We start from the raw sequence: 27889 nt of genomic DNA, 5'->3' as shown, positions 1-27889 counted from the left end.
TAAACTAAGGTCCTCTGAAAATGAGCAACTGAACAGAAGGAGGTTCTGGGTCAAGTAATATCTTAACTGTATCTTTAAAATGTTGCAAGCAGGACAGTTTTTTTTTTTAATTGTCCAGAACTGTTTATCAGGCAAAGATGGTATAAAATTTCAGGGTTGGAGAGGAAGCAGGTAATTCAAATATTCATTATTCTTTAATGCACTTGGCAAGGAAAGATGAAGATTCACACAGAAACAAAGGTACCAAGATAAAAGAACTGCTCGATAGCTCAGCTGTTTAGGCATCTGGTTGTGAAGCCAGAGGTTGGGAGTTCGATTCCCCACTGTGCCTCCATGACAGGAGCTGCACTTGATAATCCATAGGGTTCCTTCCAGCTCTGCAGTTCCGAGGTTATTAAGTTTGAAATATCTCTTCCATGTGCAAAGAAAACCCTGACTAGAACCCCTGCTGATCTTTCCATTGCCTTGGGCATGGTACCCAAGCCTATTGGAGGGCTTAACACAGACATCCAGGGGGCTGACAACAGCCTTTACGTCAGTAAAACAAGAGATCAAGTATAGGTGTGACACTAGGTTAAAAAAGCAATGAAAATCAAACTGGTAGTCATACCCAGTGGCTGGAGGAGAGGGTCTTCTCATTAGAGTACTAATTCGAGGAAAGGCTTCCTCCCATGGCAGAAAAAAATGCTTCAGGCAGCTAATCATCACTCATTTCATTGATCATCATTGTCATCACAGTATTTCTTATAATGCTGTTCTTCAACCCTGAGTCCTAGATGTTATCTATCTATCTATCTATCTATCTATCTATCTATCTATCTATCTATCTATCTATCTATCTATCTATCTATCTATCTATCTATCTATCTATCTATCTATCTATCTATCTATCTATCTATCTATCTATCCATCCATCCATCCATCCATCCATCCATCCATCCATCCATCCATCCATCCATCCATCCATCCACCCACCCACCTACCTACCTACCTACCTACCTACCTACCTACCTACCTACCTACCTACCTACCTACCTACCTACCTACCTACCTACCCACCTACCCACCTACCCACCCACCTACCTACCTACCTACCTACCTACCTATCTACCTACCTACCTACCTACCTACCTACCTACCTACCTACCTACCTACCTACCAGCTGCCTTTCTCCTGATAAGGGAATTCAAGGTGATTCACAATGTTAAAAAAGTAGAATAATAAACACAATGAACTATCCATTAAAAGCAATTAAACTCTAATAGCAATTAAATTACATTGAGTTATTTAAAGCCTTTAAAACTCAACTAAAAACAACACTTAGGAACTCAGTTATGATTGTTAAAAGCCTGGCTAAAGAAGTGGACCTTCAACTTTCTTATTTAAAACTATAAGATGATTAAAATACATCACCTCCAAGCACCAGTCTTCCTTTGAAGACCTTCCCTTTCCATTCTCTGAACCATGTCTGTTAAGTTAAAATAATGGTCTGCAAGCATTATGCACCCATTGACTGGGGAAGCACTTCCACTCAGAGATTCAAGAGGAAGTGAGCTCCCCTCCAGCAGCCCTCCGTACACCCTCCAGCAGCCATTCTCAATGGGGACTATATGTCCCCCGGGGGGACTGTCACATATGAAGGGGGCCACAGACTGGGAACAATTCTTCACACACTACCTTATAAGATTCCTTATACAACTTACACTATTCTGATTCAGCTTATATTTCTTTCATATTGTGTTTATGGCCATGGACAAGAGAAGAGATTGAGAATGGCTGCCCTAAAATATGACACAAAGCTGTTCTTCTGTGATAGAAAACTCTCTGAAACAGTTTCTTGCACTGAAAGGGACAGTGAAGGGTCAAAAATTATGATTCTGCTCCAACTTTTGGATTTCTGACACATTGATTTTGGCCTAAGGAAGCGATTACAATTATCCCAAAAAATTTCTTTTCCTTTTAAAATAATGGTACCTTTCTTGGGTAGCTTCTGTTAAACTCTTTATGCAGAATAGTGATGGAGGAATGCCAGTTTTCACATCTTCCATACTCTGCTTTTTTAAAAAAAAAAAAATCTCAGATTCTTTTCATCCCATTTATGAATTGTGACTTGTGGCATTTTGTGAATTTTGTGGATTATAAACAGTTTTTCACAAAAAAAATTGAGCAAAATTCTCACCAACCAATATAAGTCAAACCCACGTGGTGCCTATATTCGCAGTTTGAGGAAGACCACGCCACCTTTCCTGGCGTGTGATGAAAAGACTGGAATGCTGACACCACTAATTCAGCCCCAGAAACATGGCTGAAAAGACAAAGCCAGAATAGAACAAAGGACAAAGTGTTCTAAGCCATTCCTTCACATTTAAAAAAGTTGTTAGCTTAAATTTCTGCTCAATTTAAAATTTTTAAACATGTCAAGTTCTTCTTTCATCTATGAAGAAAACATCTGGAACTTTCAAAAGTTCTAATCAAGAATCAGACCAAACAGTTCTCACTCATCTTCAGGGGGATCTGAGAGAGCATTGCTGAGTAAGCGACTAACAACAACAACAAAAATTCTTGACTAGAAGACACAGAATCATAGAATAGTGAAGTTGGAAGGGGCCGGTAAGGCCATCAAGTCTGCTCGATGCAGGAATACAAACTGAAAGATATCTGCCAGGTGTTTGTCTAAGTTTCTCTTGAATGCTCCTTTTACATCAGTCTTTTCAACTGGGAGAGTTTGATCTGTTTGTTCTTTGATCTGTTTTTTTTTTCCTCCCTGACAGCCTCTACATCCAGGATTGCTACCACTGGAGTCTGTCTCTATGTCTATTTATGTATGGAGGCTAAGAATGGTGGTATGTTCTTACAGAAATATGCCAAATAAAATTATCTTCAGTGTTAAGATAATCAGGAGAGGCCTTTTTCTCATTCCCATCACAATCATAGGTCTGCTTGGTAGCGACTTGGGAGATGGCCTTCTTTATTTCTGCTCCCAGACTCTGGAACTTCCTGCCACTGGAGACTAGACTCTTTACTGTCCTACAGGTGAAGATCTTATTCTTCAGGCAATCAGGTGAAGATCTTATTCTTCAGGCAAGCTTTATCTGATTGAATGGCTGCTGAGTGGGGTTTTTAAAATTGATTGTTGTACCTTACTACATTGAATGTGTTTCGGTGTTGCTTATGTTTTTCAGTGTTGCATTCATTTAGCATTGTATACTCAGTGTTTTCAGCTTATATACTGACTTTTAATTGTTGTAAACTTCCTTGGGTCCTTTTCAAGGGATGTAAAAATAGTTTAAATAAAATAAATAATAAATTAAAATAAAATAGAGGGACTATTTATGGCAAAACTGGCAGATTCTCTTTCTCCTTTCTCTTCCTTCCAACACTATTCTTAAAAAACAAACAAGCAATCAAAACAGCACAAACCTTTTCCATGATGCTAATGGCTTAATTTGTTGCCTGTTGAATTAATTGTTCAGTTCACACAACTAGACTTGCTTACACCCTTTCTTGGGAAGATAACCTTAGCTTCTTCTTCCTATCAGGTTGAAATTCCATTTCCCACTTACCTGAGTGTAATCCCCACCAATATCAATTGGACTTACTTCTCAGTTGTCACACATAGGGTTGTCTTGTCAGTGCGTTATATTAATGTAATACTGTAGCTGCTACAATGTTACTTATGCTAATGCCAACTGGGTAAGTCTTAATAATTTGCAACACTGCTAAGAAACAAAACAATGAATCAGCTAGTCCCTGGTTCAGACCTCATCCCTGTCACAAGATCACCCAGGTGGCTTCAGGCAAGCTATTTTCTTCCATCTGGAATATTGTGGGTGACAATAAAAATGTAGCCTGAAGGGCTGTTGTAACGATTTCAACAACATCCTTTATGCAATGTGCTTTGAACTTCATACAGCTTACTCTCGTCTATTATTGTATTGGTTTTTCCATTGCTTTATGATGGTGTTCTGTTTTGCCTTTAGTTATGATGATATGATCAAGTTGGACTCCTCTCCAACACTGCCCTGTTAGACCTAAATCAGAAGTCTTCTTCCTCCTCCTCCTCCTCCATTTCTATATTGTAAGTTTGTCTTGAGAGTGAGTTGAATTTCGTGTGTGTGGTATCCATAGAGTCTTCTGTCTACATTTATGGAACCATAATCATGATCATAGCAACAACAGCAGTAGAAATTGTAGTAGTACTACTACATGCTTTGAACATCCAATACTTACAGGATTGTTGGTGTATTATTATTATTATTATTATTATTATTATTATTATTATTATTATTATTATTATTATTATTATTATTATTATTATTATTATATTTAATAGAAAAGGATTGTTCCATGAAAGCAGCTTCATGTCTAGACAGATCATACTGACCTGCATGCTACACTGATGTGCCATAGCAAAAGGCGGCTCTGTCATATTTCTTACTCTGCAGAAGCCCAGAGAAAATATTTGCAGGGGTTCTACCATTGTCTTTGTTAAGAGCCAACTCACGTAACCTTTATGCACACTGCTGGCAGCCACACACTATGATCTATGATTCACATCTACCCACCTCCACTGCATCTCAGTCCTAAACTCACATACGAAAGTTCAGTAGGAAACTATTTTAGACTGAAATCTTCTACATACTTAGCTGAGACTAAATCCCATTGAACTCACTCCTGAGTGTAGTGGGAAGATGGTATATAAGGTTGCATGGCACCTTAGATTTACCATGACAAGCTCACGATTTATTTATTTTATTCTTTTTGTAAAATATTTTATCCCACCTTTCTACTAAGAAAGGACCCAAGGCAGACCACATATTTTTTTGAAAAAAATGATACTAAAGCTAAAAACAATATTTTAAATTCAAATATTAAATGAACAAAGGATCTTGGTAGGACTTCCAACCAAATAGGTGTGTTTTCAGACCTGTTAGTCTTGAGATTGATTTCAGTTATTGAGTTAATAGAAAAAGCAGACTCTTTTATATACAGCAAGCACCATATGTTTGCTTTACTGGAAGGAGTGTGAAGACATGAAATATGAATGCAGATTAGTAGGGATGAAAACAGAGTGTTAAAGAAGTAGTAGGAAGAGAAATTAATTATGTGGCATTTTTATAGCATGCACAATGGATGTTGGGGGACATATGCTTCTAAAATTTAAGACTTCAAATCTTTGCATAAAGAGGGTGAAAAAACACTTGTATTCTGCCTCTCACACTTCTTTCCCACAGATCCAGGCAACTGTCTGATGCTCTGACTGGTCCTAGATCTCTTACACATCCTGGCCTCTTGAAAAGGTTATTGACAGTGTGACAGGATTCCTTCCCAGAACTGTCTGTAGTCATGAAAAGGTTGGACAATCCAGAATTCACTCTGAGAATATGCTTTGAAAGCCTAAAGAGTTACTTACGGAGCTTAATTAAACTATAGTGCTAATATTAGCAAAGACAGGCTCTTCTACCTGTTTTCATGCATAATGAGAAGGCTAGGAGGAAAAAATAGCTGATGGTAGACTATTAGACAATTCCCAAGAAAACACATCCATCTCAAACTGGAGCTGACACAACATAATAGCAGTGCCTCCCTCCACTCTCCCACGCCATATGGGTCTGATCTAGTCAAAATGACTAATTGCATGTGTTTCAATGGGACACACTGGAGCACATGCTTAAATCTCATAGTGAACTGACCATTTAAAGTGGCAAAATAGTACAATAAATGGGGCATTTTATTTTCCTTCTTTAGTAAATGATAATCAAATTTACAAACAACTCATTAAAAGTGAACCTGAAGTATCTTGTTTTAGGTAGAATAAAAGACTGCTTCTGCTTTCTCCAAATACACAGCATACGTCTGTATAAAGTATGTATCGGTGCATGGAGTGTGTTTGAAAGAAGAGGAATGCGATTTCAGAAGTCTTTCCGCAATAATGCAACCAAGGTGTGGTGTACCTTACAAAGACTGTTTCTGTATTCCCTTTGATCACCACATTTACAGCATATTCATGCCATAGACTTGCCAATGTGACTGTACTGGAACAAGTAACTTGTATGTTATCAGCTGCAGCTGCATCTCATTTATGTCTTTGTGACATCTTATAAGAGGATAGAAGGCTTGGAGTGGTGGGAAAATCTAGATGCAAACCAAACTGAAATCTTCAAGGGTCTCTGCACCCAGCTAGGCACCTGGAAAAAATCCCACCCATTTCCTTCAGATATTAAACCATCTTAGGAAGACTGCAAAGACAGAGATTAAATCAAAACAAAAAGACTGCAATCCTATGCACACACACAAATACAACCTTCTGAAATCAAGGGACCTACTTCTGAATAAATATTCTCAACATCAGGACACAAGGAGTGTGTGGCTTCTGAACTAATTGGGAGACTTGTCCCCACAATCTAGTGGAGGTGCTCCCCCCCCACATCCACTTCACAATCTATCTAGGTCTACAATCATGAAAAAAGAATAAAAGAATAAAGATATTGTGTGATATCTTTATTCTTCCATTACCACAGATTCTAATAACTTCCAAACACCTAAACTGGCTCCATCTTCCCTTGTTAACCTCAGATGCACAGAACCCCATCAAAAGTCATTACGAATTAATTAGAACTAATTAGAATGCAAGCAGTAAGTACACATTTATCCTGAATGTCTAACTGTTGAGACTTACATAACCTCCAGTGAGCCTCTAAGGCAGAGTGGAACAGGAGAAACTGAAATCCATAAGTACTACTAATAATAAAAAAAATAAGTATCAGGCTTCTCAGATAAAAGCCATCTTGCCTGCTCCTGGTTACAGCCAGCCTTTGGATTAATTCACCCAAAAGACTTCTGCCGTGGTCCTCAAACTTCATCAGGAAGGCAAAAGAGCATGAGGTGGGAAGAAATGGATCAATTGACCAAGAGTTCCCACCACCATTGTGTTATATGTTTCAGCTCAGAGTTTCCAAAGCAACATTATACAGTTCACAGATCAACTCCCACTTGTTGATTTCCACCTATGCCCCTGAACCCGTCTCCTCTCAGTGTTAGAATGAGCTGCCACCTTGCATCTGTCACTAAAGTCCCTTTCTTGAGAGATAAATCTTTTGAAGATAAACAAACAAACAAACAAACAAAAGGATCATCACCACTAAGCCAAGACTCTGTCCCGAGATTCACATTCCAAGAGAAAATAATTAGAACAATGTCTTCCTGTTTAAAGGGGAGGTGCTCTCTTCTTTTCTTTTTTTTACCTGATCAAAGTAGATTATCCTGGTTTTGTTACTCATCTCGGAAGGTTCATGGTTGGTACTCCTGACTGCCGAGAAAGCGACCTTAGAGTTGGCCGCCCGTACCGAGATCCCTAGAGGAGAAGACGACGATCCTTTGGCATCGGTGGCCGGATTGGAATCACACACTACCAAGCATTTCCCTTCCAGGACGATGGGTTCCGTGTCATTCTGCGCCCAGACGGGCCAACTCGGGAGCGCCAGCGCCAGGAGCACGGTCGGCACCATGGACAGCGCTCGGCTCGGCACGCCCATGGTTCAGCACCAGGGAGAGCTCCGGATGCGCTCGGCTCGTTGGAGCGCGCCTAGGACGCCGCCTCCGCCGCCGCCGCCTTTGCCTCCCCGCTCCCTCTCGCCCTCGGTGCCTGGCTCCCTCGCCCGCTTGCCACGCACCCCAGCCGCGAAACCGCCCGTCGCAGCCTTCGTGCGGAAGAGGGAAAGACAGAAAACCACGGGCACACACACGCACCCCTCGCTACCAGCGCCTCAGCACCCGCGCCTGCTTCTCTTGCGCACGTCCAGCATTTCCAGAAGGAGAGGACGAGCGGGGAGGGGCAGGGGGGGGGAAGTCCGTCTCCTGTCTGGCTCCTTCGGCTTGTTGTCCGAGGGACGCGCGTGTCCTTTAGAAAGCACTCCGAGAGACCCTTTCCAACACCTTCCGGACCAAAGCGGGACTTCCCAGCGCGCCGTTTCTCTTCGCCGCCCAACCCCCCCTCCGCATCTAGGAAGGGAAGAGGGGGGGAAAGCCCTAAAGTGAATTATTGATGCGAGAGTATGTGTGTGTGTGAGAGAGATCAGGAAGAAATAAACACGCTTGACGTAGCCCTGGTTCCTTCCATGCCGGTCTTCTTGGCTTCTTTCCCTCTTGTCCTGCAGGAATCTAGCGGGCGGGTCCAGCGACTGACAACACAAGCTCGCCCTGCGGACCGGCTGTCCTCAGACACTGTGGCTCAGCTCATTCGCCGGGATGCTTTGCAAACGCGGAGTTCCCTCGCTCTTTACCACCAAGTCTCCCCTCCCTCCCTCTTCCAGCGTCATGGCAGGCAGAAGTACGCCCAGTCTCTCCTCCCTTCTCTCTATCTCTCTCACACACAGAGAGATAGACGGTTCCGTCTGAGGCTACGCGTGTCTGGAAGCGTTTCTGAGTCCTGCATCCTCCTATGCCGTCATCTTAAGATATAACTTTCTCCGTGCTTTGGGGCCATCTTGTCAGATCACGGAGCCCCAAGGATTTAGGAACTTGACTCGGTAGACTGGGTCCCCTTCCTTCTCAGCATGAGGACCCCAGGATCAGCGAGGCGGTCGTGGGAACACAGCTCCCAGCGATGGTGAACGCTGCTGCAATTTTGAAACAGTGTGGTCTGCACGAGATTTTGTGACCCGGGGTAGGCTGCCATACACGCATCAATTTCTCTCCCTTTCTCTATCTCGTTTTCATCGGATAAAGACCGCTACGTCTAGATGCTTATATTTTAGGTGCTTTAGGGTCCTGATGATACAGCACAGAGAAGTCCAGATCTCAATAAAGGTAATAGGGAGAGAGTTTTCCAGTGTCCTCCCACTTTCATGAGGGGTTTGGTCTTCTTATACTCTCTTGCACTGTCTAGTGGTTTCTTTTGAAAATGTTACCTGCTGATGTGCTAGTTCCTTTCGTTAACACATGCTGTGCGAGAAGAGGAGGAGAGATACTGAAGAAAACTGACAACGCCAATGGATGTGTTTACAGTTGTATTTCAAGGCTGTTCTCGTCCTTCCTGTCTGTGATATTCCTTCTTCCAATGCAAGATGTTTTCCAGCCATTGACATAAATGAGAGCATCTGGTATCAGTTGTTGAAAAAGCCAGCGGGAAGTGTTTGGGGATTTCATACTTTTCTATCCTCCAAGGTCCCAAGATGGATGAAAACACATACAGAAAATTCCACGTAATAATATCCCCAGTAACATTCTAAAACAATTGCAATTCAATTCAAAATAGCGCACCAGCTATAAAGTTAAGAGTATAGAATAAAAGGGGAGAATAAAAACTTCTTTGCATGTCACTGAGGCAGCCCTCAATAACAGGGATGGGAAGCCTCTGTGGATCTGGTGGCAAGTATGTGTCCCCCAGGTCCCTCTGGAGACTACACAGAACCAGGATGTGGCAATTTGGGGCCACTAAAAGAGAAAGAAAATAAAAAGTGCCTACATTTTGACACTTCTAATTTTGTTTCAGAGATTATGCGTGAGGCATAGAGACTCCCATAAAGTGTATTGCATAGACAGTGTTTGTCTCCAAGATGTTTCTTCCCTAAAGGCTTAGGAGGAAAATACAAGTTGTATTGTATTGGGTTGAAGAGCTTGCTTCAACCCAATGTATCCCAGATATGATGGTTGTTGTGGGTTTTTTGGACTCTTTGGCCATGTTCTGGAGGTTGTTCTTCCTAACGTTTCACCAGTCTCTGCGGCTGGCATCTTCAGAGGGCAGGAGTCAGAACACTGTCTGTGCTCTCATGCAGTTTGTTTGGATAGTTGCGTATTTATAGCCATGGGATCAGCTTTTGTCCTTTTCAGGAAAAGGTTGATTGTGGTGATCAGCATGGTTTTTTTGTGGGTGATAAGTGGGAGAGATTATCTGTCACTGTGATTGATGGGTGTCGTTAGCTGGTCTTTTGTGTGCAATGATCACTGGTCTTTGTAGCTGGGTAGAGCTCGTTGACCTTTTGCAGGCTGTATTTTTCAGTGCTGGGAGCCAGGCTTTGTTGAGTTTTAAACTTTCTTCTTTTTTGTTGAAGCTCTGCAGGAGTTTGTGGATTTCAATGGCTTCCCTATGCAGTCTAACACAATGATTGCTGGTTTTGTCCAGTACTTCAGTATTTTGAAATAGACTTTCATGTCCAGCTTGTTTTAGGGCATGTTCAGCTACTGCAGATTTTTTCTGGTTGTTTTAGTCTACATTGTCTCTCATGTTCTTTGATTCTGGTGTGGATGCTGTGTTTTGTGGTTCCAATATATACCTGGCCACAACTGCAGGGTATCCGGTATACTCCTACAGTGGTGAGGAGGTCCCTTTTATCCTTTGCTGATCATAACATTTGTTGTATTTTTGTGGTGGTCTTGAATACTGTTTAAAGGTTGTGTTTTTTCAAAAGCTTCCCCATGTGGTCCATGACACCTTTGATATATGGCAGAAATACTTTATTTGTGGGTGGCTGTTTTTCCTCTTCAGTTTGGTGTTGTTTTCTTCATTCGATGGCTCTTGTGATTTCATTTTTGGAGTAGCCATTTGCCTATAGGCCCCAATTCAGATAGTTGAGTTTGGTGCTGAGAAATTGAACTTCACAGTTGTGATTTGCACGGTCTACCAGTGTCTTGATTATGCATCTTTTTTTTTGTGAGTGGTGTTTGGAGTTTTTGTGTAGGTACTGGTCTGTGTGGATGGATTTTCTGTAGACCTTCTGTCCCAATAGGAGGTCAGTTTTGCGTATGACCATGACATCTAAGAAAGGGAGTTGGGCCTCTATTTCTTTTTCAATGGTGAACTGTAAATTTGGGTGGATGCTGCTGAGAGGTTGAGAAATTCTTCCAGTTTTTCTTCACTGTGGTTCCACATTGCAAAGGTTTCATCCAGACAGTGGAACCAGACTGTGAGTGCGAAGAGTGCCTAAACCATGGCCTGTTTTTCAAAATGTTGTTTATAGAAGTTTGCTATAACTGGGCTGAGGAGACTCCCCATGGCTACTCCATCTGTCTGTTCATAGAACTCATTATCCCACTGAAAATAGCTGGTCATTAGGCAGTGTTGGAAAAGGGCCTTGATGTCTTCTGGAAGGATCTGCTGGAGGAATGTCAGAGTGTCCTTTATTGGTACCTTGGTGAATAGGGATACTATCTCAAAGCTGATCAGTCTGTCCCCGAGTTTGAGTTTTAGGGTGCTGATCTTGCTTATGAAAAGTCCTGAGTCCTTGATGTAGGATGAGAGTTGTCCAATGTGGGTCTGTAGGAGAGTGGGTAGGTATTTTGCTAATTCCTATGTCGGGGAGCCGATGGCACTTACAATGGGCCTGAGTGGGATTGAGTTTTTGTGGATTTTGGGGAGTCCGTATAGTCTTGTTGGGAGAGCTTCTGTCTTGCAGATTCATTGAGGGACATTGGGGTGCAGTGAGGAACTCCTGATCAACATGTTTGTTTGTTTTGTGATTTCGTTGGTTGGGTCCCATTTCAGTTTTCTGTAGGTGGTGGGGTCTAGAAGTTCCCTGATTTTGTCCTTGTATTCTTCTGTTTGCATGATTACTGCGGTGTACCCTTTGTCTGCTGGCAGAATGATGATGTCCGGATCTGAGTTTAGGGACTTGATAGCATTTCTCTCCTTTCTTGTTACGTTGCTTTTTGGCGGTTATGCTTTTTGTAGGATCCTTGTCACTTCAGGTCTTATTTCTCCTGCTTTTTCTTCTGGAAATGATATAATTCTGATTCCATGTTGGCAATGGTGTCTTCCACAGGAATTTTACTGGGTGTGACTGTGAAATGTCCTCCTTTGGCTAACTTCGAGGTTTCTTCCAGGGACAGTTGGCATTCAGATAGGTTGATGATCATGTGCAAGGTATGTAGTGTAGGTTTCAGTTGGCTTGTTTGTCATTTGTTGAATTTCTGTTTTTGTCTGGCTGTGGGGTTCACCATTTCTTTTTTCATCTTTCTGTAGGAGAGGATATCAATCTTGTCCCAATCTTGACTTCTCATTTTATATCGATGTGCAAAAAACTGGACTCAACAAAGAACTACTATTCCTATACAACCTAGAAACAGTATTCAAGCTCAGCACAAAAATATAACAAATATTAGTCAGCAAAGGACAAAAGGGACCTCCTCACCACTGCAGGAGTATACTGGATACCTTGCAGTTGTGACCAGGTATATATGGGAACCAGAAAATGCAGCATCCACACCAGGCTCAAGGAACATGAGAGACACTGCAGACTAAAACAACCAGAAAAATCGGCAGTAGATGAACATGCCCTAAAACAAGCTGGACATTAAATTCTATTTCAAAATACTGAGGTACTAGACAACACCAGCAATCATTATGTTAGACTGCAAAGGGAAGCCATTGAAATCCACAAACTCTTGCAGAGCTAAAAAAAAAAAAGAAGAAAGTTTAAAACTCAACAAAGCCTGGCTCCCAGCACTGAAAAATACAGCCTGCAAAAGGGCAACAAACTACCCAGCTACAAGGACTGGTGATCACTGCACACAAAAGACCAGCTAACGACACCCATCAATCACAGTATCAGATAATCTCTCCCTGTTATCCCAACAATACACCCACACACAAAAACCATGCTGATCACCACAATCACCCATCTCCTGAAAAGGACAAAAGCTGATCCCACCGCTATAATACTCAACTATCCAAACAAACTGCACCAAAGCACAGAGTTCTGACTCATGTCCTCTAAAGATGCCGGCCACAGAGACTGGTGAAACGTTAAGACAAACAACCTTCAGAACACGGCCAAAGAGCCTGAAAAACCCACAACAACTATCAGATCCCAGCCATGAAAGCCTTCGAGTACATTATCCCAGATATGTTGGACTACAATTCCTATTAGCTTAGAAGCACATTTTGCCCCTTCTAGCTGAAGATGATAGGAAATGTAGTCTGGCACAACAAGGGGATGCTAGATATTTTGTTATAGGTTAATACAGAAGACTTCTATTCATGAGTGCTTAGAATGGATTTTCTTCATACTGTACTTGGATATCACTAGCAAGGGACACAGAAGAATCAACTCATTCATTTTGAGGACCAGATTTAGTTCCAAATCTGAGGTCTCCTACTCAAATGTGCCCCCTGAACCCTCAAACTACATAACATTCAAATGTGTAAAGGGGGAGAAATGTTAAAAAATCTTCTTGTGCCCTCTGGATGGATGGGGACAATTTTTTCCATCTTTTAAGTTCAGCTGCATCCCTTGGGCTTCAGGTTCACTCCAATTTCTAGTGGCCACAAAATGGCCACTGGAGGGTACAATAAAACTTTTTTAAAAAACTGGAGGAAATATTTTGGAGTGGAGGCAAGTAGGGGTCCATGAATGGACATGTGCAGGCCTTGGACATCTGGAGGTTGCTCATCCAGGTCACTGTCCATCTGCTCTAGCAGCAATAATGTAGCACAATTTCAGATAATTTTTGCCTATTAATTGCAGAATAAAATTATAATAAATATACATCTGTGTGACATTCTTCAAAATGCTCATTTGTGTATATCTCTACCAACCTAGGTAATTATGCTATGCATTTGATGAGTGGAGCTTGACATGGAATTGGCAAGCTGCAGTCTATAACACCCTTATGTGGAGTAGAAGCAGAAGCTATTTGTTTCAGTGGAATTTCTTTTCAAATATACATTGATAGGACCAAACTGTAAGAACAATTAACATTTTCCTATATGGTGCATAAGCTTTAATCCAGTGGTTCTTAACCTTTGTTACTCGGATGTTTTTGAACTGCAACTCCCAGAAACCCCAGCCAGCACAGTTGGTGGTGAAGGCTTCTGGGAGTTGAAGTCCAAAACTCCTGAGTAACCCAAGGTTAAGAACCAGTGCTTTAATCAACCACAGCCCATTTCATCCATTGCGAAGAGCAAACATTAGCCAATGGACTTATTATTCTGGCAATAAATGTACCCAATGTTTTCACTGTAGTAAAGAAACATAACTAAGAGATCCAGTGGGATGTAATGAATAGAATACTGTATTGGACTAGAATTTTGGAGTTCAAATCCCACTTGGCCATGGAAACTCACTGGGCAGTTATGCAGTAGAATTTTGCAGCTTCTAGATGGCCCATCCCCCCCAAAAACAAATCTGCAAAATTTATAATTTTTATTCAGAAAGCGTGTTTTTTAGCAAGCAAAGTGTGCTGCTTATATAACACCCCATAGTGCTTCGAGCATGCTCTGGGCAGTTTACCATTATGCAGGTTACACATTGCTCCCCCCCCCCCCAGCAAGCTGGGTACTCATTTTACCGACCTCGGAAGGACAGAAGGCTGAGTCAGCCTTGAGCCGGCTACCTGGGATTGAACCCCAGATCATGAGCACAGTTTTTGCTGCAGTACAGCGGTTTAACCACTGAGCCATGAGGCTCTTTTACAATATAATAGTATCCAATCTTAGCTGTTTTCTTCCCAAAACCTGAAGCCCAAGAAAATGAAAGCAAAAATAAAAAATCATTTTTTCCCCGGTCATTCTTTTTGCTTGAATCTGGCCCTTGGTATGGTCTGCAGTGGGTGATGGAAGCGACTTCCCTGGAGCTCTGAAGTTGCCTATCACAGATCTACAGTGGGGTCTTGACTTGAGAACTTAATCCGTATTGGAAGGCGGTTCTCATGTCAAAACGTTTGCAGGTCAAATCTGCATTTCCCATAGGAATGCATTGAAAACCATTTGATCCGTATCTGCTCTTTTCCATCCATAGAAACTAATGGGAAGCTGCTATTCTGCCTTCGACCACTAGAGGGGGATATTTTGTTTCTTTTTTTCTTAGGTCAAGAAAGGTTCAGGGAAGGCAGGGAAAATACAGTCCAGGCAGTACAAGTACCAGGCAGTCCGAAGACTGTCTCCCAATCCACTCTCTAAACTCTGGGAGGAGTGAGGAAGCAGACAGGCACCCTTTTCACTGGCCAACAGTTACCTGAAAGTTCAAATTTTGCACTTTCCCTGCCTCCCACGTGGTTTTTTTCAGTTCATAACTCAAATCTAAGTACGTAAGTCAAGTCAATATTTTCCTATGAGACCGGTTCGTAAGTCAAAATGTTCGTAACTCGGGCCGTTCGTAAGTCAAGACGCCACTGTAATACATTTAGTCACAAGATTATCCTTTCTCCCTTCATTTCCTCTGCAAGTTATAAGGTATTAGTGGACTAAACTCTACAGTTTTCCAGTTCATTTCTTCTCTTCCATGGTTATGTATATAGCTTATTATTTGAAATTGGATAAATGTGCTTGTTTGATGCAAAAAAAAGCTGAGTCAAATGGCAATAATTTCACCCTATTTCAAAAACACTCATTGTCTTCATGGTGTTGTTTTTAATGCTCCTTCAAAGTAGTAATTAATCATGCAAATGATTAGTTTAGGCCCATTAGAGCACTTAAACTATCAAGCATTGACAAAGATGTGTGCTACAAATGTACAAAACCTGCACTGCAATGTACGGACCCCTTGCTTCCTAACTATCTGTTATATTGTAGTAAGTGAATGTCATCTGCCTATCAACGCCAGTGGATTATAGAAAAACGATTTGGAAAATGATAACCAGGATGGTGTAAAAAAAAGAAGAAGAAGAACAAAAGACATTTTGAATGTGGAATCCATTTGTTGTTGTTCCATGTGGTCATGTCACTTCTAATGTACAGGAAGCCTATGAAAGAAGGAACTGGCTGGATAGCTCAATGAGTTGGGGTAGGTGGCCACAGAAACAGGAGGAGAGTCAGCCTATGTATCCTTGACCAAGCTGCACAGTCCTAGGGCATCACCAAGAAGAAAGGAATGGCAAGCCAGTTTTGAATACTTTATAACTTAGGAAACTCTGGCAAGGGTCACCAGAAGTGGGAATTGATTTGTCCAGCACCTAATCAATTAAATTAATGAATCTGAGAACTCCAGATCATCCTGTCATTAGCAGCCCTGTCAAGTGTTGCAAACTCAAGGCAGTGGTTCTTTTATTGAAGCAATTCATCTCATATTCAGTTGTCCTACTTCCCGGCTGTTTTCAACTTTTTCCAGAGGGCTTTCTATTCCATTGAGCCTTGCCTTTTCATCAGGTGCCCAAAGTACAACAGTCTCAGATCCATCATTTTTTTGCTTCTGGAGATTGTCCGGGCTTGATTGATTGATTGATTGATTGATTGATTGATTGATTGATTGATTGATTGATTTAGTTAGTTAGCTAGTTAGTTAGTTAGTTAGTTAGTTAGTTATTTAGTTATTTATATCCCGCCTATCTACTTGATATGACCACTCTAGGTGGCTATTTGATTTGATCTACTGGTTTGTCTTTCCGATGGTCTTCAGTATCTATAAAGCTCTCTTCCAACATCACATTTCAAATGAATGAATTTTTCCTGTCTTTCTTCCCTGTCAAGTTGGTACATATGCACAAGGCAAATTGGTAATGCCATAGTGTGGGTTATCTTGATTGTGGTCTCCAGTGATACATCTTTTGTATCTTTTCAAGTTCCTTCAGAGCTGCCCTGCCAAGTCTGAGTCTCCACTTGATTGTAATGGCTGTTAGTCTCCCTGTGGCTTGAGGGTTAAACCGAGACAAAGGAAATACTTAACAATTTTAAGTTCTTCATTGCCAGCATGAAAGTGATAGTACCCTGACTTGTGCCTGCAACCTGTAGCAATTAACAGCTTGATTCCCCCCATTCCTGTGTTAACAAATCATTGTCTGCATCCTCATCTGATCACGACTGTCAACACCATGGTGATATGGATGAATCTAGAGGACATGTAGTTGACTTCTTTCTGAAGAAGAGAATTTTCATGTACACAAGCTCATACTGAAATACATATCTTAACCCTTTAGGTGAGGCACTCTCACCCCATTATCTCCTCTTTAATTTTGTCAAGATGCTGAGACATACCAGCACAGTTACTGCATTCTGTAACCATAACTTTTGTCTTCTTAATATTCAACTATAATTCTGCTTTTTTACCTTCTTCTTCAAAATTCCTCAATAGTTCCTCACAGTAATATAATAATATGCTTTCTCACAGTAATATAGTTTTATGCCAGCTATATCCAATACTGCAGGGCTTCTCGCTTCCTCACAAAACTCTCCCACGACTTACTCCCCCTGACACTTTGTTAGCAGACTAATATCTTTATTTTATTGTATTATTTTTATCCTGCCCTTCTTCCAAGTAGTGCTACATGGAATTCATATGTTTCTTACCACAAACCCCTGTCTTATTGATTTACATACATTTACACCCTGGCTTAGCTCTAACAAGATTTAGGTGGCTTCCAAAAGTATCTGCTGATTTCACCAGCAACCTTTTGCACTGTTATACAAAAACAGTCCAGAATCTTGTGGAATTCTTTCCATGATCTGGAAAGAAGGGGGTTCTTTTTTAAGAGCCCAACTGCCTGAAGTCTTTGTTCAGCATGGCCAGTGACCATCCTGGCAGGGAAATCTGGGAGAAACTAATCCAAAAAGGTAACTTTCACTGCTAAACCATTGCTGTTAATGACTAGACATAGAACACTCTTGTTTTCGTTCAGGATCTCCATACCAGAAGGGAAACAGAAGCAGACACACAGTCAGTTTATCAAGACAGGAGCTGTGAAATTGCCTATCTTGATAAGTGGCTTATGAAACCCTAATGGACTCATAGCCAGGGGTTGAGTTCCCTGTCAAGTGAAGAATGTAATATGTTTTCAGAAAAAGATATGTTCTGTTTGGGGATTGTGGGGGTTGGGAGAGTCTACCACCTGCGAAACTGATGCCTATGATAATGTCACTCAAAGCCCAGGGCTGAGTGATTCTATTTAATCCCTTCTTAATTATATTCTCCTCTTACAGAGATGACTGAGAAGAATATGTAGGTGATACAGATATTGTGTGTGATATTGATGACGGACAGATGGATGGATGGACAGACAGATTGACACAGATAATAAAACAATAAAGAGAGTTCAAAAGCAAATGGACATCTTGATTAGGAAGAACTGACAAGGTGGACTAACAGGACAGAATAATGAGAATAATTGCTCTATTTCACCAAATACTAATTGAATCAGGCACAGGTTTCCAAACTAAGAGTCTGCTGCTTATATACCAACCCATAGTGCTGAAGGGTAACCAGATAGTTTTCTACTAGGACTCCCGGATACTCTAACTATTGGTTATAAGGTTCCCCATGGTTGCTGCCTCTCTGTCTCTTTCAACAGTAAAAATTAATATGTTTTTCTAAAACTTAAAGCCATAGTTTTTCCTTATATGAAAGCAGCCTTCCCTCCTTCTTCTATTTGAAAGTCACTCACAATGGCCAGGGACATGTTAATATTGGATAAAGTAGAAGCACAACTTTACGCTCAAGGAATGTCAGCCTAGGAGAATCCGTTCCATACCTATCGGACATTCACTGAGAAGCTGCCGCCTGCAGTTCAGTGTCCCACCACATGGGGCTCCTATCTCTAGAATTTCAGCATATCTGCCACCTGCCTCCCCACAGCCAGATCAGGGCAAAACCATATATAATATATCTCTCTAAGGTACTAGCTGTTGTGGATTGATTAGTAAGTCTGAACGGATACTGATGTTTATGTCATCTGTTGTGCTGGGCACTAAATTTCTCTAAATCCCTTTGAGGAGTGTTTAGAAAAAAAGTAAAGCCTGAGGAAGATGAACAACCCTGCCACTGAATAAATAATACAATCATTAAAGTGAGAAAAAAAGCCCACAATCATTACATTTTTAAGTGAAGCCACTAGGCAAAAGCATTCTGTTCCAGAGATTCAGGATCAATGAATTGTCGGCACTGCACTGGAAGAATTTCAAAACTTTCCATATTTAATCAGAAAAGAAGACATGAAGGATAGGTGTACAACCTTCAATAAGCAATCAGAAAGGAGCAAGTGAAGGACAGGCACACAATTCTGTAACTTTAAAATAACAATATAGCTATATGTCGGTTTTGTTTTGGGAGGCTGCATTAGAAGTCACTTGGCAAATGCTTTGAAAAGTTAACCTTCAGGCTTGGACTCCTCAAAACCCGTTCTTTTGGAATAATCACACTGGCTTCAAAGGATGACTCTGGAGTAGGAGGCTAGAACTTCACCACCTATGACCTACATTAAAGGAAGGGATCAACTGCAAGGTTCCTAGCTGTGTTCTGTCATCGTAATTTCTTCCTAATATCCTTTTAAAAAATCTGCTTAGTTTGGGGTAACATGAACCTTTGGTTGCTTTCACTTTCTGGGCAACTGTTTCCTTTCATCTGATCACATTTCTTTCCTCTCAAGTTGCAAATCTCTAGAGCTGATGAATTTTTAACAGTCCTGATCAAGCTATCTGTATGTGTATCTGTGGAATGTATGACCTGACTTTTGAAAGAGTTGCTTTTCTCAAGTTGCAGGTGGAACGATGGAGAGCAATCCCAGAAAAGATACACAGCAGCAAGACCTAATGAGCTATGGTGGTAATTACAGTGAAACATCGAACACTTTAGACTAGAGGACGCCCCAGTGAACTGCAAGAGCAGTAGTATCAAATAGCTCACACAATACATGCAGAATGAGCAGTATGTCTGTATTTCATTTTTATGACATTTGTGCAAGGAAACATGGAGGACCTCCTTGTGGAAGTGTATTCTGCCTATTGATGATCGGGGATCTGCATTTGTTTTCAAGGATCTACAGTGCTTGACCAAATAAGACATCTTGTCTTAATGCTTCAGTACAGCATTATGCTTTTGCTAGTGCCCACCAGGATCCTGTCTGGGAAGATGTACTTCCCAATAAGTGTTCATAGAATTGGGTTGCACAAGTACAATATTTCAGATCACACTTCAAATCTTAATATGAAAACGTACTGAAAAATGTGCTGGAGTAACCTTTATTAATGCAGGAGGATGCTCAGAGAAGGGAGCCACTAAGAACTGCATGCTTGACAGCTGTTAACAGCTGGTTACGGCCCTGAGCAGACATCCTTAAAACTGAGCAGCACTTTGGATATTGTTGTGTGCCTGAAGAGTATCTGGCTGCAGAGCCATAGGCTGGGAGTTCAGTTCCCCACTATATTTGCAGAAAAGCCAGCCTGTGTGGCCTTTGGGAACACTGCACAGCCCCAGGGTGACCCCAGAAGAAAGGAATCGTAAACCGCTTCTGAGTTTTCTTTACCTAGGAAACCCTGGAAAGGGTCACCGTAAATCAAAGTTTACCTAATGACACACAATTATATTAATATGGTTTTTAAGGTAAGTGAAAAATTTAAGGAGTGATTCTACCAGTGTCATTCCCCAAGGAGTTCCCATGGCCAAATGAGGATTTGAACCCAGATCCCCTGAGTCTCAGTCTGTAGCTCTATCCACATTTGTATATTGTTACAAGTTATCAAGTCATCTTTGACTTATGGCAACCCTGGTAGGGTTTTAAAAGTATGTGAGAAATTCAAGGAGTGTTTTACTATTGCCACTCACCCAGTGAGTTTCCATGGCTAATCAAGGATTTGAATTCAGGTCTCCTGAAATCAGGTCGCCTGACCAGTGTATCTGCTATATTCTCGTGCTTTGTATGTTTGATGGAAAATGACAACACTAAAGAATTATACCTGACACCGCTCACTTTGCATTGACCCAATCATATGCCTTCAACCTCTCCCCACTTTAAAAAAAATGCTCTCTTTAAGATCCTTCCAAAATTAGAATTTTGCCCCTAGTGGGAAAAATGTTCCCTGTATATAGCCCAGGGAACCCTAATGAATGGTGTGACGCCATTATGCTAAGTATTTCTGCACAACCACCACTTTGGTGAACACTACCTGCATTGTGAAGGAAAGTGTGAAGGTGAGGAGAATGAGGCGACAGAGGATGAGATGGTTGGATAATGTCATCAAAGCTACCAACATGAATTTGACCCAACAGTGGAAGACAGGAGGGCCTGGCGTACTCTGGTCCATGGGTCACAAAGAGTCGGACACAACTTAATGACTAAACAACAACAACCTACATTGTGATGATGTCACCTTTCCATAAGATGCACCAATTTTTTAGGAGAAGAAAACAGGAAAATATAATCTGTTTTCTTCGCTCCATAAGACGCACAGACTTTCCACCCCCCTGTTTTGTGGGGGAAAAGTGTGTCTTATGGTGCGAAAAATACGGTATATACTACACAGGTGGTTTCCAACCTTGGGTCCCCAGATGTTCTTGGACTACAACTTCCAGAAATCCTGGTCAGCACAGCTAATGGTGATGGGCTCTGGGAGTTTTAGTCCAGGAACATCTGGGGATTCAAGAACTACACAGAAGAAGAGAACAAGAAGCAGTGGATAGTGAGGTGTCTCTGCATTGTTTCGTGTCTTGTCCTCCATTGAAGCTGCCTTGGCTGACAGTTGATGTCAGCAAAGTATATGTGTACCAAAAGTGAAATTCAGGACTGTTTTCACTTTGGCTTGCACTTCAAAGAGAATTTCATGTCCCCAAGCCAAAGTGATTAGTGGCTAATATCCCTGGGCAGATGGTAACATTGTCAAAACAAATATTGCTCATTACACTTTAGTCCTGAATGCATTTATATGTGTAGTTGACATTCTAAATATGAGTTGATAACAGGCTATGCCAATAAACTATGTATGTAAAATAGGGTAGAAATGTTTTGATCAGATGGATCCCAAGGCTGAAACCTTGGGAACTTCCTATCAGATAAATGCTTCAGTGTTTTCCAAACCACCATCACAGGGTTGCTTTTGAGTTAATAAGAGAAAACTATTTCTGGTGATTTAGTATAATCTGAATGCTCATTTCAATTGGGAATGTGAAATGTGCCTCAGTAAAGCAACCATGAGCCTATTTGCTCTATTCTCATATTTGATATTTGCTGCACTCTAAATTCAAAGGGTTGTGGCCAGGGGTTGTCCGTAGATTCATTTTGTGTTATGCGTCATCAGATCAGAACTGGCTGATCATGACACTAATATTTCATTTCAGGTCAAATCTAAAAGAAAAAGAAAGAAGACAAAAATATTATGTCACATTAAGGACGAACTGCTATATTTTAATGTGGCTTTCACTTCATCAGACGTAACGATGGGACTAATATTTCAGGAGTAGTTTTACCAGTTCCATACATGCCTCTGAGTTTCCATGGTCAAGTAGAGATTCGAACACAGGTCTCCTAAATCCCAGTTCATCATTCTAGCCACTACACAACACTGAGTATCTCAGAGTTTTTTAATTTATTTATTTAAAATGTTTTTACCCAAGCTTTCTCCTTGAAAAGGACCCAAGGTGGCTTACAACAATAAAAGACAATATTTAAAGTTGAAAACAATAAGTATACAACAGTGGTCAACATCAAGAAAAGGTGATATTTTAAAATTATGAACAATGAATAAGGAGGCATCTTACGTTAATTAACAGTCAGTATTAAGGTAAAGATCAATTTAAAATTTTAAAAATTTGGGATTTTTTTTTTACTTTCACTATATATAAATCACAACAATCAAAATGGGATTTAAAACATTCAGAAAAAAATTAAGTGTTCAAAATGAGAATGAAAACATTCAAATATAGATTTAAAACATTATGACAATGAACATTTTTAGAAAACCAGTGCTTGGGACCAAAGGCCCTTTTGAAAAGCACTGTTTTAGTTGACCATTGGAAGGTCAACAGATATGGGGCCAGGTTAACTTTTCTTGAAAGAGAGTTCCCTAGTTGGACTGCTGCTGAGAAAGCCCCATTATCAAGTATTCACCAGCCTAGCCTTTCAGAATGATAGGACAAGTAACAAGGCCTCTGTTGGACCTCAAACTCAATATATGCAATTAACCTTCGATGCATGTTGGGTGGGCAGATATGGGTTGGCCCAAAGTCACACAGCAAACACTTACTGTACATCATTTTGGAGCAACCATTTTAATGCCAGCTTCCCCAATCTACTGCAAGCATTCCAAGCTTGGAAGTGTTACTTTTTGGACTATAAGTCCTACATTTCCATGTTATTTCAGAGATTCTGGGAATTGTTCTTTTAAAAAAAACACAATAAGCTTCCCAATTTCTGAATTCTACCCATCACTTTACAATGGCACTCTACTCATTTTCTCAAGTTCTTTCTATCTTTGCTTAAAAAGGAGGAGAAAAACAACAGATAGCAAGCCTAACACAGCACTAATATTTCCAAATCTATAGGGGTTTGAACCCAGAATTTGAAAGTTAAGCACTCAAAGTGCTGAGTTTGGGAGATCAATTTGTCCACAATGGTTACCCCCTTCATTCCTTAAAAAAATAAATCTCAAGTTCTCTCCATCCTGAATATGAAGAACATGAGGAACATAAGAAGTTGACTGATGGTGAGTCAGATCATTGGTTGATCTACTTTGGTATTGTCCACTCTGTACAGAAGTGATTTCAAGCAATTATTACCTAACCACATCCGGCAAACCATGATGGATTCCCATCCAAGAACTAGCACGTTCTGCTTTAGCTTCTGAAACTGGACAAAATCAGCTGCATTCAGGGTGTTGTTGTTGTTGTTTAGTTGTTATATCGTGTCCGACTCTTCGTAACCCCAGAGCACGCCAGGCCCTCCTGTCTTCCACTGCCTCCTGGAGTTGGGTCAAATTTATGTTGGTAGCTTCAATGACACTGTCCAGCCATCTCATCCTCTGTTGTCCCCTTCTCGGCCTGCCTTCACACTTTCCCAACATCAGGGTCTTTTCCAGGGAGTCTTCTCTTCTCATCAGATGGCCAAAGTATTGGAGCCTCAGCTTCAGGATCTGTCCTTCCAGTGAGCACTCAGTGTTGATTTCCTTCAGAATGGGTAGGTTTGGTATCTTTGCAGTGCAGGGGATTCTCTCTTGATGTTGAGCTTCAGGCCGTTTTTTGCACTCTCCTCTTTCACCCTCATTACAAGATTCTTTAATTCCTCCTCACTTTATGTCATCAGAGTGGTATCATCTGCATATCTGAGGTTGTCAATATTTCTTCCAGCAATCTTAATTCCGGTTTGGGATTCCTCCAGTCCAGCCTTTCATATGATGTCATCTGCGTATAAGTTAAATAAGCAGGGGGACAATATACAGCCTTGTCGTACTCCTTTCCCAATTTTGAACTAATCAGTTGTTCTATATCCAATTCTAACTGTTGCTTCCTGTCCCACATATAGATTTCTCAAGAGATAGATAAGGTGGTCAGGCACTCCCATTTCTCTAAGAACTTGCCATAGTTTGTTCTAGTCGACACAACCAAAGGCTTTTGCGTAGTCAATGAAGCAGAAGTAGATGTTTTTCTGGAACTCTCTGGCTTTCTCCATAATCCAGCACAAGTTAGCAATTTGGTCTCTAGTTCCTCTGCCCCTTCGAAATCCAGCTTGTACTTCTTGGAGTTCTTGGTCCACATACTGCTGAAGCCTAACTTGTAGGATCTTGAGCATAACCTTGCTAGCGTGTGAAATGAGTTCAATTGTACAGTATCAGGGTGGTGTAGTGGTTGACAAACAAAAGGGTTTCTTTTTGACCCTCATCAAGAAATTGTGATTTGGGGTAACTTTGTATCAAGGATTAACTGACACAAAAATGTTCCCCTGTCTCTATATAATAACATTTCCATACTTACAAAAGCTGGCTTCTACTGACTGTTCTAAAAGAGGCCTGGAGAATCTGAGACTGGGCCATAAGGAATCCTCCACCACCTGCAGACTGTGTGTTGAGTGCTTGATGTTGTCTTGGTCATGCTGTCTTGGGGAAGTAACTAAAACAATCTGAAGGCAGGATCATGGAAGAACTACTGGATGGAAAGCCTCATCTTGAGTTCTACCATAGAAGAAAGACAGGCTAGAAATTAAATGAAATAGGAGCTTTATAAACAATCTGGTGGATGTCAGATAATCTGGCAATTACTTAATTTAAAGTCATTCTTCTAAGCATTAGCGTGCATAAAAGTGGCAGATCAACACACATATCCTTCAAGGCTGACAAAGTGGTGGAGTCTATGTTGCTGGATTGAGAAATGAACAAAAAGAGAGAGAATTCCTTTGGGCATTGTGCTTTTAATTCATGTAGCTTCCCTACATCTATAGGTGCTTACAAATGAATCACTGGTAGGTTTTACACCTATTGTGTGAAGTGCAATATGCTATTGTGCTTGCAAGCAGCAAAGTTGTATTTATAGAGATATTTCCTGGTTTTCTGTTAGGGCGTGACTTTTGAAAATCCAGATAAAAGTCTAAGAAGGTGCCATTTCAAATGAGCATATATAATAAACAGATTGAGAAATAATGAGATTCCTGTTTTTATACAGCATCTGGACCCAGACTTGTGAGACTGCCCAAAGCTGAAATGTGCCAGACTGGAGATCTACACAAATCTGAGTCACACTCCATAAAACTCCCCAAAAGCTTCATGCACAAAGTTCATAGAGGCATTTTGAGAAACAGTTGCCAATGGGAAAGATTCATCCAGTTCATTATCTGTACCCAAGATAACAGATTTCAACCACTGACCATGGACAGCTCCGGGAAAGTTAATCTGAAGAAATCTGATCCCTATGGAAGAGATTCTCCAGTGTTTCCCTGTATGTGACACTCTGGACTCTACAAGGAGACATGATGGGGGGGGATTCTGAGTACTATTCCAGATGGCACAGAGGAAGACAGAAAGATCCCTCACACTGGGCACCTTCGTTCAAAAGTCACCGTTGCAGTATGCGTGTAATCATCTGGCAGGTCATCCTATCAAATAGCAGTCAGAATTTGACTACATCTCCACAACAGCTCAGACTAAAGAGAAATAGAGGAAGAAATTGCAGAAACACAGAATTATAGAATGGGAAGACACCCTCTATAGTCAAATTCTTGCCAGTAAAGTCAAACCTTCTGCCAATGCAGGATATCTACATATCCTTCAAGGACAGCCAAGCTATATTTTAAGACCTTTAACAAAGGAGAATCCAGCACCATGTGAGATAATTATTGCTGCATGATAGTGCAGCAACGAGCTTGTGCTGGCAGAACAAATCAGCATTTTATAAGGCAACTCCAAAAACAACAGCTTTGTTGTTGATTCTTCTTCCTCTACTCTTCAACCAAGCAGCAAGCAAAAGAGGCTCTTCTACATGGTGGAGACTCCATTTCCCTCCTTTTTTATTCTTCTGACTGTAACTACAAATGGTAACTGTAAGTAAAGAACCCTTTTTCTACTCTAAATGCTACTAGAGTGATTTTATCATGCAAAATGCTACTCCGTGGCAAAAAGAAAGCAAAAGAGCAGGCAGGGGCTGAGACTGAGCTGATCTCTCCACACTTTTTTCTGTGCTGTAGTTGTTTTTTCTACCTCATACTCTGTTATACTAAAAAGGAATAACCAAAATTCTCCACCATATGTAAACAATTTGCCAAGTGGAGTTCTCATTAAAATCCTCAGGTTTCCTTGTCAGTTCTCCCCTGCTACAGGTATCATTTCTGCTTCCTGAGGACAGAACTTTGTTTGACTTTTTGAAAGAAAATGTTGCATACTTGCTTTGGCTGAGGAATATAGAAATTAATGCTATTAGAGATTTCACATCACCTTGGATAGCACGATATCACCATTGTGATATTTTGTTTCCAGCCGCATGACTTTTGTTTCAAAGATCCATAAAATATTACCCAGAACTTAAAAACATACTTTGGAAAAGGAAAGGAATCTTTTTCCCCCCTAAAGATCCAAATGTAATAAGTTACCATTACCTTTCAGACTTCGCAAGGTAACTCTTTGCCATTTCTTAGAAGTAACCTTGTCACTTTCAAAAGCATATGGTATAAATTTAATAAATAAATAAATAAATAAATAAATAAATAAATAAATAAATAAATAAATAAATAAATAAATAAATAAATAAATAAATAAATAAATAAATAAATAAATAAATATGAGTGCCACAGGCAACTGGCCTGTGTTCAAAATATCCTCTCCTCCCATTCACTATTGTGCCACCTCAGTCCCCACAACAACACACAAGGGAGATGCATAATGCAAAGCATGAGCTAACACCAGAACCATGTGATATTCCTCCTCCATTTAGCAAAGCTGAACCTTGGTAATTTGGTAATAATGTAAATGGAAAGTTGCAGTTACACCACAGAAAGAAGGAAGTTTATCTACCTGATCAGCTCACTACTTTTGATCACAGTCATCCGTTGAAATTTGATTCAGGTTTATCGCTACAAAAATAGACAATCATCATAATTAGCTGCAGCAGCTTGGAACTGCAGAGCTGGAAGAGACCCTGTGTTTCAGCCCAGTGCTTGCACCTATCAACATAAAACCCGCAGATTGTAGCCAATGTTCAGTTTGCACTGATGGAACATCTTTTAACACTTTGAGACAGTCACTTCATTATTCACTCACTACATGTGACATCCAGATTTAAATATTATCATATTAGTAGTGTAGGAACACCACTTTCACTTTCTGAATGTCATGACACCACTTTGCCTTCAGGTCCAATCTATTTCCATGCAGGCAACTATTGCAGATGTCATTCAACACCTGCCATAAACATCTGGATTCACATCACAATGCTTACCTGGTCTACTTAGCTCTCATTCCCATCTGGAACTGGACTATTAAGGATAGATTGGGGCCCATGTGTCTGGTCTTAAGGGGCAATAACATGAAGAACTCGATCCTTTGTTGCATAATCAGCCATATAAATCTGCACAAGCATCCCCCTCCGCTTAATCTATACAAATTTTGCTCAGCAGTTGTCAAGTTTTCGATCAGGAATGTGCATTTTAATATTTGCAGCTTGTCACATGGATCCTTCTCATTGTTCACAAGGATCATTTCTGCTAATGTTAATAGCATTGTTGTTGCGGTTGCTGTTATTATTATTATTATTATTATTTACGAGATAGAAATAGC

At 40.7% G+C, this 27889-nt stretch overlaps 1 protein-coding gene and 1 long non-coding RNA gene across 3 annotated transcripts in view; one reads left to right on the top strand and one right to left on the bottom strand.

Moving 5' to 3' along the window:
• CBLN4 (cerebellin 4 precursor) overlaps positions 1 to 8304 on the bottom strand; it is a 40071-nt gene extending 31767 nt beyond the window's left edge. Inside the window, exon 1 of one of the 2 annotated variants that reach the window (XM_078392161.1) lies at positions 7245 to 8304. In XM_078392161.1, the coding sequence (XP_078248287.1) occupies positions 7245 to 7535 (291 nt within the window). In that variant the 5' untranslated portion in view covers positions 7536 to 8304. The remainder of the gene's footprint in view (positions 1 to 7244) is intronic. The other variant, XM_020811038.3, reaches the window with a different exon arrangement.
• Positions 8305 to 8571: 267 nt separating this feature from the next.
• On the top strand, positions 8572 to 26190 carry LOC144588771 (uncharacterized). The gene is made up of 2 exons (XR_013544460.1): positions 8572 to 8665; positions 25287 to 26190. It is a non-coding gene; the product is annotated as an uncharacterized LOC144588771 (long non-coding RNA).
• The last annotated feature ends 1699 nt before the right edge of the window (positions 26191 to 27889 follow it).

This window comes from Pogona vitticeps, chromosome 4 (assembly GCF_051106095.1).
Source record: "Pogona vitticeps strain Pit_001003342236 chromosome 4, PviZW2.1, whole genome shotgun sequence".
NCBI classification, from domain to species: domain Eukaryota; kingdom Metazoa; phylum Chordata; class Lepidosauria; order Squamata; family Agamidae; genus Pogona; species Pogona vitticeps.
Note: the sequence above shows the minus strand (reverse complement) of the source record. Positions and strands in the feature narration are given on the sequence as shown.